The following is a 14,499-nucleotide window of genomic DNA, read 5'->3' as shown; positions in this document are numbered from 1 at the left end:
CTACAATTCCAGTGTCCTTCATTAAAAGGACACTCAGTCTGGCCAGGTGGCCCAAGAGTCTCCAACCCCAGTGATGGGGAATGTACTGTGTATGTTTATCTTATTGATTGTTAAATAAAATACTGTTTGGCCAATGAGACAGCACGTTAGACCAGACTAGGAGTCAAAGAGGATTCTGGGAAATGTAGTAGAGAAGTGGTGATCCAGGCAGGAAGTGACATAGCAAGGAGACTCATATTTAAAGAAGGAGAAACAGGAAGGGTCCCTTTTTCCCCTATGCTCCTGCTCCAGTGGCAAGATGTGATCCCAGCAAGGAGGGACGCCAATCAGGTGTCCAATAAGATAAGTCTTATAAAATATATAGGTTTATGATAGTTAAGACTGAGTTAGCAGATGAGAAGCCATAGTCATTGGCCAAGCAGCTTTGAACTTAATACAAGTTTCTGTGTATTCATTTGGGCATAACTCGGGCAGTCGGCTGGCATAAAGCTCACACGTGGTGGTGGGGCTCTGGGGCATTTGGTGGAAAGACTTATAACAGAATGGTGTCAGGAGTGGGATGACCCCATGCTCCAAGGTTCCCAGAGAAAGAGGGAATCCTGCCGCCACAGCCTGCCCTGTCGGGCCACGGAGAGGCATCGGAACAGCTTCCATAGGCTCACACCGTCCTGGCGCTCATGGGGTTTGGAGTCCCACACTGCCGAGATGATAAAGACAGATCCAGATAAAGAAAAACCTCTAAAGCTTTGCACTATATTTAAAAATATATGTTTGCACTATATTTAAAAATATATGTAGGCTTGTGAGAGAAAAAGTAACAGGAGGAAATAGAGTAGCCGGTTGTGGTGGCACACGCCAGTAGGAGTTTCTGAAGGAAGTAGAGGCAGGCAGATTTCCACAGAGAAACCCTGTCTCGGGAAAAAAAAAAGAAAGTAAAAATAAAGTAATAAAAAAGCCATATAAAGATGGAAAAAATACACAGAATCTGGATACTATATGCCATATTGTTGTCTTTAATTTTTTTGTACGCCGAGGAAAGACTTACTGCTACTAAAATACATTTGATTATAAATGCTGCTAAATTAATCCAACTTATACATTTTAAAAATGCTCTAACTTCAAAATTTAAGTTTAAGGACAAGCTACTTAGAAATAAAGGTTTTCCTTATATTTCCACAGAAAATGAAAAGCTGTGGATTTCTTCCAGACTAATATGGTTTGATCAAGCAAGACCCCCTGAAGCTGAGATGACACAGCCTTACAGACTACAAAAACAAGGACTTGGTCAGGTTTCTGTGTTTTATGATGATTCCCATGGTATATGAACATCACCCCTAATCAGCAGGAAGCAGTTTAGAAAGAATGACGTCCATATCCCCAAATATTGTTTATAAATGTTTGTTTTCATTTAAATGGGGTTAGTTATAAATGATAATGAACATAGTCAATCTCTTTTTAAAGAAAGAAAAGGGAAATAGGATATAGGAATGAATACTTTGCAATTGGTATAGATTTTCATTTATTGATACAACTTTAAGGTCAATTTTGTGATATGTATGTGTTTAGGTATTCTTGTTTAGGTATTGTGTTTATACAGATCTTTTACCTATAATAGTCAGAACTTATAATTAGGTTAGTTAGGTTTTCTAGATATACAGAGATGTATTTGAGATGGATAGATATTCTTCAAACCTTTCAAAGACCTACAGAAATGTGGCATTTAAATGGTTTAGGGTTTTTCTTGGCAGTGAGACACAACTGCTCCTAGCACACCAATTACGTCAGAAAGAAGGATGGGCATCGAAGAAACTTGTTATGGAGTTTGCTTTCAACATGGCAAGATTAGCCATTTGGGCAAGAAACTGCTCTTGCCTGGACTGTTTGTTGCTATATAAACAGGACATGCAGGACCCACAAGAAAATGACTGCTGAACTTACAAAACAAGACAGTACTGTTCCTGTTGAAATGGAGAAGTGTGCCAGACACACTGTGGCCTATGGGCTGAAGATGGATGCCCAACGTTACAGAGGAACTTTGGGTGACTGCCCAGGTAGCCAAATGTCTCTGTCAATTCTAGTGTTTATATATTATCCTTCTGTGGTCTTTGATAGAGTTGAAGACAGATAGTTATGGCTATAGTTTTCTTCAGTTATTATAAAAGATAAGTTATCCTTCTTTTATTTAGACAGAAAAGAGGAGATGATGGGGAATGTACTGTATGTTTATCTTATTGATTGTTAAATAAAATATGGTTTGGCCAATGAGACAGCAAGTTAGACCAGACTAGGAGTCAAAGAGGATTCTGGGAAATGTAGTAGAGAAGTCGTGATCCAGGCAGGAAGTGACATAGCAAGGAGACTCATATTTAAAGAAGGAGAAACAGGAAGGGTCCCTTTTTCCCCTATGCTCCTGCTCCAGTGGCAAGATGTGATCCCAGCAAGGAGGGACGCCAATCAGGTGTCCAATAAGATAAGTCTTATAAAATATATAGGTTTATGATAGTTAAGACTGAGCTAACAGATGAGAAGCCGTAGTCATTGGCCAAGCAGCTTTGAACTTAATACAAGTTTCTGTGTATTCATTTGGGCATAACTCAGGCAGGCGGCTGGCATAAAGCTCACACATGGAGGTGGGGCTCAGGCAGCATTTGGCGGAAAGATTTATCATAACACCCCAGCCCTTGGGAGGCAGAGGCAGCTGGGTCTCTGTGAGTTAGAGGCCAGGCTGGTCTGCATTGTCTCAAACCAACAAACAAACCAAGAACCAAACAAAAGGACAGTTGTTTTGTGGGGGAAGGGTGACCGTTGGTTTGCAGTTCTTGTCACCTCTTGACTGACCCCATTTCTGTGTGGATGTGGACAGTGCTTACTGCACATAGTGGATTGTTAAAATTTTTTTGTAACAGGAAATGAAGTTGGGAAGGAGAGGTGTGGGAAGGTCCCAGGGGGAGCTGGAAGGAGACAGTGGAGGAGAACAGTATCAAAATACATTGTATCCATGTACAACTCTTCCTAAGAATAAATGCACTATAAAATTAGTATACATGTATCCTTTTCAGAGGATTTTTTCATTTAGTGTTTTTAATGCTTGATCCAGTTGCAGCTGAAACATTAGTCAGGCCGCACTGCTGAGCCAGCTCTGCCGTGGTCTGTCGTTCATTCATCACTCTGCACTGGGGGGAGTGTTCACCTCCTGCACGGGATTGTTGGACAACTGTGTGTTTGAAGCTTGTGGAACCAAAGGAGGTGCCTGAAGGTGACTTAGAGCTAGGAACCTTTAGCCAATGGCTCGATTCTTGGATTTACATTTGAAACTAACTCTTCAGATCTGAGTGGAACCAATACTCACCTTCGTGCTCTGTGCAGGTCCACAGAGGAGCAGATGTCCATTGTGTGAACCAAACCTCAGGCTCCATCTAAGCTCATCCACAGGGTTTCGTCATTATGATGACTGATGAGCCTTGTCCTGTGTTTCAGGTTACTTTGACAGTCCGGCTCCTGATCTTTACACTATCACACCCGTTTCAGCCTCTACCATAGTTTTGAATGCTTAGGAACTGCCTTTGATTTTTTAAATAAGAAGTTCAGGCCAGCTGGGTGTGGGGGCACATGCATTTATTTCTAACCTATCAGAGACAGGGGCAGGTGGATTTCTGTGAATTGTAGGCCAGCCTAGTCTACAGGCCAGTCAGGGTTACATATGTAACTACAGTGTAGAGAGCATGGTCTTTTATTTACACACATACACACACACACAGGCACACATACAGGACACATAAGGATACACACACATATGGACCCACACACAATGTTTCATTGAGAATTCAGAACATGGATTACCTCACATACTTATAACTAAACGAAACCCATGTTGTGCAATGTAATCTCTCCTTTCTGTTTGCTATATCTTGTCTTTAAAACTGCATGCTTATTTGAGGAAAAAACGTGACAAGGGATCCTGTCACAGGATGGGTTCAGATGCTCCAGACAAAGGGCAGGGGATACAAGGGGACAAAACCGGGGAGAGGAGGGAGCATCTGTCTGGTGCTGCCAGTCCCAGGCAGGGCTGAGTCAGCCACCAGGGAGCACAGGTCTGCAGGTTCCAGAGCCAGGAGGAGCCAGGTCCTGGGATACTCTGTCAATGGAGAAACTCGAGCCATGGAGACAGGGGAAGAAGCTCCTTCCTTCAGCCTTCTCACCTCACCTCAGCTCAGGAGTCCTGCAGAGCACAGGGGACAGAGGTGTTTCCAGACCTAACTCTACAGTGGCTTCTCTCACCCCCTCAGGCCTCTCTTGACATATGGCAGTGAGCAGAGAGAACTCCTCACACCCCAAGTCAACACTGCTTCAGAGCACAGGCCTTCCATAAGTTCAGGGAACAAGGCTCAGTGCAAAGCATCTGGACAGGCCCTGGCAGGGCCCCCTTCCTTGTCCTTCAAGGCAGGCTCATCTTTCTCTGATCTACAAGTCACTGTTCCTCAGGCTGCACTCAACACCCACAGAGTGTTGAGTAAAGAAGTTCCATAGAGTTTGAGGTAACCTAGGTGACGGCCATCTTCTCAGAGGTTCTCCTGATACCTCATCTCTAACCTTAGGAAGCCACGCCCCTCCCCGGAAATGCTATGGAGACGATTGGCCCCTGCCGGGCTCCTTACCTCTCTGGTCCTGAAGCAGATGCACTGAACCACAGGCAGCAGCAGACCCAGCACGAATATAACCCCGCTCCATACCCTGTTCTGTGTGGATGTGGACTGAGCCGCTGGGGAGGGAAGCCAGGTGTGGGTTTTATCTCAAAGTCAACGCCCTTCATTGAGGTCCTGATATTCAGAGCACCAGGGAGCTAGACCTGGCCACTCCTGGAAAGGTATTTCAGAATCACACAAAGCAGGTAAGGGAAACACTGCAGCTGCAGCCGTGGATGGGAATTTTAATGCCTGGTTTGCCTCATAAATCTACACTGTTCCTCACGATGAAACTCAAGACACAATTTCTGCCAGTGCTGTGGCAGCAGCTGGTAGCTCGGTAGTGTTGCCTACTACACATCTTGGCCAATGAGTCGTCCCTACAGCCAACAGTGAAGGAGCAGGCAGACCATGAAGTCAACTGTGGTGCCTGCAGGCATTTTCTGAGGGCACCAGACACAGGCACAGGTTCAGAGTGGAACAAGACTAAGAGGAACTGAGTTCGTTGTGACCCAAACCTAGTGTGACCCTTTGTCTTTATCCTGCTACTGACTGGGTCTGGTCTCAAGGCAGAAGAGTCATCTGCACTTTTTCCTGCAGCAGCAGAGCCATCCAGACTCTTGGGTCCCCTGCTGGACTCATCTGCATAGCAAGCATTGTCAGGTGTGGAGACACCTCTCCTGCACTTGTGGGATGCAGTGGGCGACCACCTGGGGTTCATAAATAACTTGTCCAATACCATCTGGAGCTCTGGAGTCCACAGCCTGTTGTGGGGGCGTACATCTCACTCAAGAGTTTGTCAGCACCAGAGAGAACTGCTTGGTGAAACTTGTCACCCACTACCTGTTTAGTGTTGTTTTGTTTTTCCAGGACAGGGTTTCCCTGTGCAGCCCTGGCTGTCTGGAACTCAATCTGTAGACCAGGCTGGTCTCATACTCACAGAGATCCACCTGCCTCTGCCTCCGGAGTTCTGGGATTAAAGGCCTGCACTACCACCATCAGTTGTGGTGGCACACACTTGTAGGATTTCCTGAAGGAGGTGAGGCAGGAGGATCTTGAGTTCAAGTCCAGCCTGAGCTCCACTTTACTGTTAACAGCTGCTGTCTTGAAGAGGTGTATCTAATTTCAGTTCCTTTCTGGGATTATAGCCTAAAACTTAGAGGTATACTTTGTCCTGATTCTGGCCAGAGAACCTAGCTCATGCTGTGTGCTGTACTGGGGATGTCTGTCTTCATAGACACATCTGGCAGAGAGTGTCCAGAACCTTCACCCATCCATCTAAATATTTTATTTTCCAATGATTTTCTGTTTTACTTCCTTCTTAATCAGCCAGTACAGTGGGTGTAGACATTGAACTAGGTGAGGAGTAAAAGCCAGTAATTTGGAGATTCTATGCATCCTTCTCTGTAGAATAAGCCATGCCCCCCCCTGCTGGGTGGGGATTTACAGGGTCAAGGGCTTCTAACTCACTCCACTCCACTGTGACAGGGCTGGCCAGGCTGGGATGCTCCACCTGGCAGGTGTAAACCTCTCCACTCTGAGGAACCATCTCCAGCATCACCAGGATCTGGTAGGTCCAGTCTCCATTCTGGATCAGGCCTGTGGAAATGACCCCATCCTTCTCCTCCTGGCCATTCCGGAACCATCTGACTTCAATGTGGCTGGGGTAGAATCTGCTCGCAGAGCAGACCAGGAGGTTGTGGTGCTCCAAGGGCTGTGTCTTTGTCGGGTACACACTCACCTGGGGTTCAGCTAGAGGACAAAAGGGGGTGAGAATAAGTCATGAGGGCAGAGCTGTCCTCCCAGGTTGGCTGGCTGGCTGTCTCCAGCCAGCCAGGCTGAAGTCCAGACAATCCTCCTAAACCTTCCTGCAATGTTAATCCTGAAGGCAGGCCTCATGGGATATGAGGAAATATACAGTTTTATTTTATAGCTTGAAACAATAATTCTTACCAAAATAAATTTTCCCAGTTTCTCAACTGAAGGCAGTGCAGATAGACCATGGTCACAGCACCTCAGTGCACACATCCCTAAAATAACTCAAGGGTGGTTCTACCCTGGGAAACAGGTGCAGAGAGAGGTGATTCTCAGAGGCCTTGAGGAGAGAAAATCTAAAATGTCATTACGTTTAGGGCCAGTGAGATGGCTGATCGGGTAAAAGAGATTGCTGCCAAGACAGATGACATCAGTTAAACTCCCAGGACCCACAGGGTGAAAGGAGAGAATGACTCCTGCAGTCTGTCTGGTGATCTCCACAGACGTAATGCAGCATTATCTTCTCTCTGTCTCTCTGTCTTTCTCGCCTGTCTATCTGCCCCCCCCAACACACTTTCCCCTATGCACCTCCACCCCAATGTTTACCTTTTAAGTTCAATAGGAACCAATCAACAAGTCTGTAGTTATTTCTACACCTGTCCACCGAGGCCCGATAATTTTCCAGGACATCCTTCTGGCTGTTCAAGTCCTCAGCTATGGGCTGCCCCAACTCTGTCACTGCCCGGAATTTCCCAATATCACTGTCAAATTGTGCAAACTCTTCCTGGTTATAGATGAATCTGGTCACACTCCTCACACTCTCTTTCCCCTTGAGGTAATGACACTCAGCCTTCAGCTGCTCCAGATAACGTGCTGTGGAGACAAGAACACACTCTAGTACAGGCTCTCTGGGAGGAGACTCAAGCAATGTCCCAAACTGGGAGGTCAGCAAGAGAACTATGACACCTGCAAGGAACTCACCTACTGCAGCCTCTAATTCCCAGCTACCCAGACCATGAGCCCATCTTGATCAATGGAGGCAGAGGGAAAGTTGAGTTTTGTTACTGTTGCTGTGATAAAAAATATCCTGACAAAGACAATGTAGGGGACAAAGGGATTGTTTGGATGACAATTTCAGAGTACAGTCTACGGCTGCCTGCAAGTCAAGGTGAGAACTGCCAACCTCATGTCCACAGTCAGGAGCAGAGAAAGAATAAACACACGGCTCCTTACATCTCTCATACAGTTTCCTCTTCTCTAATGCTCTTCAGGGCCCCCTGCCTAGGGAATGTGCTGCCCACACTGTGGTGACTCTACCTACCTCAGCTAACAAAAAAGACAGTGGAGGGTAAAAGGGAAAATTTTAAAAGTCCACTTTGGACCTGACTCCACAGCCAACTCTGCCTCTGACCAACTGAGTCAGGAAATCAACGAATCCCTGAGCAGGACGGTCCCTCAGAGACCCGGCCATGGGCATCCTGACATAGATAACTCCTCATTAAGATGCTCTTCCCAGATGATTTCATTTGAGTTGAGTCAAGTTGACAGTTAAACTAACCAGCCCAGAAACCATGCAGGGCAGGGAATCCCCTTCTGATCCTGCTCACCCCACCTGCTGGCCCTTCTCATGCCCACAGGTCTTCAGCCTCACCTGAAACTGCACCCACCCAGAATTGTCTGTAAAACACCCTGAGCACTGGCCTTGTGTCAGGCCTTGCTGCCCCTGGGAACACTAAGAGGGAAAATTCAATCTCTCCTTTCCATTCTTGGAGCTTAACATTATGGAAGGTAGGGAAGAAATTATCCATGGGTGGGAAAATTCAAATATAGGAGCTTCTGTTAACAGAGTAACAAGGTAAACGCTATCAATATCTCACAGAAGGACACTAAGCAGTAGGTTTTCAGATGTGTAAGTGCTGCGGCACACACAAAAAAGAAAAAGGAAGGAAGAAAGAAAAAAGAAAAGAAAAAGAGGAGGGGAGAAGGAAGGAAAAGATAATAAAAATACACTTGAATACAGAGAAACTCAATTCACCAATCAACTGATATAAATTGGAAGAAATGATAACAAAAGTCTCAACTATACACTTCTTACAAGAAACTCATCACATTCATGAACATATATAAAGACTAGGAATGAAGGCTTGGGCAAGATACATCACACAAATGGAAACTAAAAGTGAGACAAAGTAACAATTCTCACACCAGGTTAAGCTGACTTTACATTCTAAAAAGTGAAAGAAACAAAGAAGGGTTAGGGATAGGATTTTAGTGTGCAAACCCAGAAACATAGTGAAATATTGTCACAGCAGGTAGGGTGGCTCAGGAAATATTATCAAGGATAGAGGAAGTTAAAATTAATACAAATATCATGGTGAACAGTGGGAAAGTCCTCATAAAAACTAAATGCTTGTGTGTTTTAACCCAAAGATGAAATCTTTGTGTCCAGAGAAATCTGAGTCCCTGTTTGCCACAATGCTGCTCCTCATGGGAAGCGTCCAGTCAGCAGAAATGCCTACCCATGTATGGATGGATAAAGGAAGTGTGTGAGGAGACCTCATTCCCTTCAGGGCTGAGCAGGATTCCTCCGTGTACACACACTGCCTGGATGAGATGGGATGCTAAACAAGATGAGTCAGACTCAGAAAGACAAATGTGACATATTCCCACTCCTCATGAGCTGAGAAGTCACCCTGGATGAAGAACAATGTGTGGGGGGGGTCACTAGAGTCTGGGGATGGCAGAGGGAGGGAGTTGACAAAGTTGAAAGGGGACCAAAGGAAGTCAGAGAGTCATACTTGGTTTTCTATAGCACAATGGGGTTATTATTGAGTTAAAACAATCTACAGTTCACATCAGTATGGCTGAAGAGAAAGGAATCCCAATGGATACATGGCTGGTGCTTGGGAACATGGGATGCTTAGCATGGTGATATGTCAGGAGTCACACTGTACACACACTATGTCAGGAGTCACACTGTACACACACTATGTCAGGAGTCACACTGTACACACACTATGTCAGGAGTCACACTGTACACACACTATGTCAGGAGTCACACTGTACACACACTATGTCAGGAGTCACACTGTACACACACTATGTCAGGAGTCACACTGTACACACACTATGTCAGGAGTCACACTGTACACATACTATGTCAGGAGTCACACTGTACACACACTATGTCAGGAGTCACACTGTGCACACAGTATGTCAGGAGTCACACTGTACACACACTATGTCAGGAGTCACACTGTACACACACTATGTCAGGAGTCACACTGTACACACACTATGTCAGGAGTCACACTGTACACATACTATGTCAGGAGTCACACTGTACACACACTATGTCAGGAGTCACCCTGTACACACACTATGTCAGGAGTCACACTGTACACACACTATGTCAGGAGTCACACAGTACACACACTATGTCAGGAGTCACACTGTACACACTATGTCAGGAGTCACACTGTACACACACTATGTCAGGAGTCACCCTGTACACACACTATGTCAGGAGTCACACTGTACACACACTATGTCAGGAGTCACATTGTACACACACTATGTCAGGAGTCACACTGTACACATACTATGTCAGGAGTCACACTGTGCACACACTATGTCAGGAGTCACACTGTACACACACTATGTCAGGAGTCACCAGCTACCATGCACATACTGATGTGTTGGGAGCTGAGAGATAGTTCAGTGGTCAGAGCACTTGCTGCTATGACAGAGACCTAGGTTTGGTTCCCAGAACTTACTAAATCAGGTAGCTCATAGCTCCCTGTAAATCCAGTTCCAGCAAATTTAATGTCCTCTTCTAACTCTATGGGCAGCTTCACTCATGTGTACACACACACACACACACACACACACACACACACACATACACACACACAATTAAAATGTAATAAAAATAGATCTTAAATATTTGTGTCATATCAACACTATATAGCCCAGGCAAATACACTGATAACACATTTTAATAATTTGTTGCTTTTTAATTGCATCTTATAGTGTGTGTGTGTGTGTGTGTGTGTGTGTGTGTGTGTGTGTGTGTGTGTACATGTGTATGCCATGGCCCTGTGTGGACTCCAGGACTTCAGTTCTCTGCTCTCACCATGGGACCAAACTCAGGTTGTCAGGATTGATGAGCACTTTTACCACTAAGCCTTCTCAGCAGCCGTCAGATAGGTTTTTGTTTCCTTCTGAATTGCATGTGTTTGCTTTTATTCTCTGTGTGTGTCTGTGTGTGTGTGTGTGTGTGTGTGTCTGTGTGTGTGTGTGTGTGTGTGTGTGTGTCTGTCTGTCTGTCTGTCTGTCTGTCTGTGTATCTGTGTGTGTGTGTCTGTGTGTCTGTGTATCTGTGTGTCTGTGTGTGTCTGTGTGCGTCTGTGTGTGTGTATGTGCATCTCTGTGTGTGTGTGTGTCTGTGTGTGTGTGTCTGTTTGTGTGTGTGTCTGTGTGTGTGTCTGTGTGTGTGTGTCTGTGTGTGTCTGTGTGTGTGTGTCTGTGTGTGTGTGTATGTGTGTGTGTGTGTCTGTGTGTGTCTGTGTGTGTGTCTGTGTGTGTCTGTGTGTGTGTGTCTGTGTGTGTCTGTGTGTGTGTGTCTGTGTGTGTCTGTGTGTGTGTGTGTCTGTGTGTGTGTCTGTGTGTGTGTCTGTGTGTGTCTGTTTGTGTGTGTGTCTGTGTCTGTGTGTGTATGTGTGTGTGTGTCTCTGTGTGTCTGTGTGTGTCTCTGTGTGCGTCTGTGTGTGTGTGTGTGTGTGTGTCTGTTTGTGTGTGTGTCTGTGTGTGTGTGTGTGTGTGTGTGTGTGTGTGTGTGTGTGTGTGTGTGTGTGCTTGTCTGCACATGCACCACTGCAAGCAGTGTCCACAGTAGACAGGATAGGGAATTTGGTATCCTGGATCTGGAGTTTCAGACAGTTGTGAGCCAGATCATGGAGAGACCTGCATAACACACCCCTTGCTCCGCCCCAACCCCAATGCTGCTACAGAGGAGCAAATTCCAGAGCAGACAGAGCCAATCTTACTACTGAGGAGCTTCCTGGAGGACAGACAGTTGAAGCTCTGGTGTGTGCATGCAGGAGCTGTTCCCTGTCAGCCTGGGGTTCAACAAGCAGCACAAACCTGCTTTCATTCTGTCTGCTGAGAGCCTCCTGATGCCATTTGCCCAGCATGAGGGTACAGGACACAGCAAATAAGAAAATGGGGCGCCAGCCAGGCCTTGGCTGCTGTCTGAATTCAGATGTTCAGACTGAGATTCTGGCCCTGAGTTTTACTTAGAAAACAGACTGAAGAGGAAGGGACACATTGGATGCTTCCTCACTTTCTCCCAGCACAGGGCCCCCTGCCCTCCCCATCCACAGCACCGGGGGTGCACGTGTGTCCTAACAGCCCGTCCAGAGGTCACAGCTGTTAACTGTGGAGGCCTCAATGTGCAGCTAAATCTGCAGGTGCACTGAGACCAAGAGCTGTCGGCCATGGGGGTTTCCATCCAGATGTCACATGGAGCATGACCCAGGTTTTGTTGTAAGGGTTGGGCTGCCACAAAGAGAACTCACCCAGGCACCATCTGGGGACCACAGGACAAGGCCACCACAGAGTCCCCATAAGACAAAGCCAAGTCTATCCATGTGAGAAGTTGATGACTGGACTAAACAGGGAAGCTCCTGGGTTGGCTGGGCCAGATAAGCCATAGGGGAGGCTCCCTGACACCTCGAGGGACCACTGCCTCCTATTCTGCAAGAAAGAAAGACCTGGATCTGGAGTCCTGAGGCTCTGGTGTGTAAGTGTCCTCTAAAGTAACTGTGTTGGGAACACTGACCCATTGCAACAGAGACAAGAAATAGAACATTAACAAGTGACCATTTAAAGAGGACTTATCGTAATGAAAGGGGTAATGACTTCAGGAATACATACATGCAGAATACATATGTACAGATTTACAGCGTAGGTTTTGCTTCATGGCACTGGGAAAGGACAAAGAGGAATTGTAAACACCAACAACTCGACATGGACAGTTGTGCAGACAGTGAGAAGAAGGAACCTACAGGGTTTGGGAAACCCTGGCAGACCAGTGGCCTTTATTTGCTGATTGGCTTCTGACCCGGGAGATGTTAGCAGCCTTCACGCTCTCTGCACCCCTGCTCGGGGTACACAGATTGAATTCTGTGAAATTGTTGATTCTGACCAATGCTGATATACGAAAATATAATTTCATATCTAAAACCAATTGAAATTGTGTTTTTCATTCAGGCAGGAAGGCAGCAGACGCTGGAGAAACACTGCGGGCTGGTTCCAAGTAAACAGCAGACACCACCCTGTGCTAGGTTGTCAGAGGAACCGCTAAGTCTTCAAGGCACCAAATAGCACACCGTAGATGCTCCTTGTCTAGGAGGCTGACACAAGCATTAATTCCAGGGTCAGCTCCCAGGTCCATTTGAAGAGAGAGAGAGAGAGAGAGAGAGAGAGAGAGAGAGAGAGAGAGAGAGAGAGAGAGAGTGCTCCAAGGTCCCTCCAACAGTAGAGAGAACACTGACTGCTTCCCGCCACAGCACTTCTACCACAGGGTGCAGGGCTCATAAACACTGGAGTTCAGAGAGAAGAGAAGATGTCATGTTCCCCCCTGACATATTAGCCAGATGTATGAAATGCCACAGATCCCAGTGAGGGCACAAAACAGTCTTCCAGACAGAGCCCCCCATTGTCTCTTAATTGCTCATTTTTTTTCCTTTTAGTTTTTAAATCTTCTTAATATTTTAGAGAGGTTCTGGACAGTTCATTATTTAAAACCCTGAGTTTTTCATCTTTTCCAGCACCTAGGAAATTCGATGTTAGACTGGAGGGTGTCTCATAAAAAGAAGGGGGACAGGACCCACGTGAGATTCCATCCACAGGCCTAGGAAGAGCATCCAGGATCATTTAAATGGAAATAATTTGAAATTCTTATGCTTGAAAGAAACAGTCAAAGAAATAATGAGTTTTAAAAGGTGTTGACCAAATGAAGCTAGTTTTCTGTCTTCCCCTCCCCCAGCAGCTCAGCCCCTGAGGTGTGCACTTACGTCGGGGGTCCCTGACCAAAGCCACAGGAGGGCTCAGCGCCATTAGCATCAGGACCACAGCTGCCACACAGGAGCCTCTGGGGAGCCACAGACCCATCATGGTGGAGGAGAGGTAGGTGGCTAGAGAAGCAGGCCAGCCTGGCTGGCAGGGACTGTGAGCAGCTCCGCCCACTGGTACCTGGCTGGGCACCTTCAGTGCAGAGGAACCAATCAGCAGCAAGACAGGGGTCAGCATCATCAGTTGGTGGGCAGAAGTTCAGTATGAAGGTCTTTCTGAAGTTTCCAGTTTCCAATGTTAAACAGAGGGCTTCAGCTCAGGGCTCGATCAGTTTGCATCTGCAGGACTTCAAACGCATGCTGAGGAGCCACCTCTTGTGACTCAGGTCAGCCTTGACACTGTCATTCTGCATTAGGACGATTCAACCCATGGGAGTCCAGTTCCTACTGTGGGTCCCATACTGACTTCCCCATTGTCTGAGGGAAATCCCTCCATTCCTTATTCCCCTCCTGCTTTATCCTGAGAAAGCTCAGAAGAAGTCTTGCTAACAGATGCCTATAAAGTGTTGGTTTAGAAAGACGATCTCTATACATACAGTATGAATACAGTATATAAACACAATCATACTATTTGTGAAATATGAACCTTGTATTTGTGGTGATATATTATTTATGATGTATTAAAGCTTCAAGATGAAGACCAGGAAAGCAAAGCAGCTCCACCAAACTTCAGACTGCAATGCCAGTCTGCTGTGCTCTCCTCGACGTGGCTGGAGAATCCGGAGACTGAGGCCTTCCCATCCTCTAGGTGGCTGGAGATTGAATGCCAGCTCTGAGACCTGCTCCTGTCTTAAATACCCCTCATGAGTACTGGGATTAAAAGCTTGTGATCCCAAGTGCTGAGATCACTTTGATGTGAGGCTGTTTCTCTTTAGGACTGGATCAATTTCGTGTCCATCAGTGTGGCCTCAATTTTAGAGACTCGT

General features: G+C 46.2%; 1 protein-coding gene across 1 annotated transcript; it reads right to left on the bottom strand.

Annotated features, from left to right (window-relative positions):
• Nucleotides 1-658: 658 nt before the first annotated feature.
• Nucleotides 659-13,637, bottom strand: LOC100762240 (H-2 class II histocompatibility antigen, E-D beta chain-like). Its single transcript, XM_035451426.1, has 5 exons — nt 13,517-13,637; nt 7,044-7,310; nt 6,153-6,434; nt 4,656-4,759; nt 659-697 (listed from the first exon to the last, which is right to left on the bottom strand). The coding sequence occupies exons 1-5, from the start codon at nt 13,614-13,616 to the stop codon at nt 659-661; spliced, it is 792 nt and encodes a 263-aa protein (XP_035307317.1). The 5' UTR covers nt 13,617-13,637.
• Between the last annotated feature and the right edge of the window lie 862 nt (nt 13,638-14,499).

The sequence above is a fragment of the Cricetulus griseus genome (genome assembly GCF_003668045.3).
Source record: "Cricetulus griseus strain 17A/GY chromosome 1 unlocalized genomic scaffold, alternate assembly CriGri-PICRH-1.0 chr1_0, whole genome shotgun sequence".
Classification (NCBI taxonomy): Eukaryota; Metazoa; Chordata; class Mammalia; order Rodentia; family Cricetidae; genus Cricetulus; species Cricetulus griseus.
This window is presented reverse-complemented; position numbering and strand designations above follow the sequence as displayed.

What these genes read in the sequence shown, in the direction of transcription:
- LOC100762240 (XM_035451426.1), bottom strand. Translation starts at nt 13,616, where the DNA reads ATGATGGGTCTGTGGCTCCCCAGAGGCTCCTGTGTGGCAGCTGTGGTC. An exon ending in GTTCCTATTGAACTTAAAAG is followed by an intron (nt 6,435 to 7,043) that starts GTAAACATTGGG and finishes TTTGTCCTCTAG; the next exon opens with CTGAACCCCAGGTGAGTGTG. An exon ending in TCTGCTTCAGGACCAGAGAG is followed by an intron (nt 698 to 4,655) that starts GTAAGGAGCCCG and finishes TCATCTCGGCAG; the next exon opens with TGTGGGACTCCAAACCCCAT.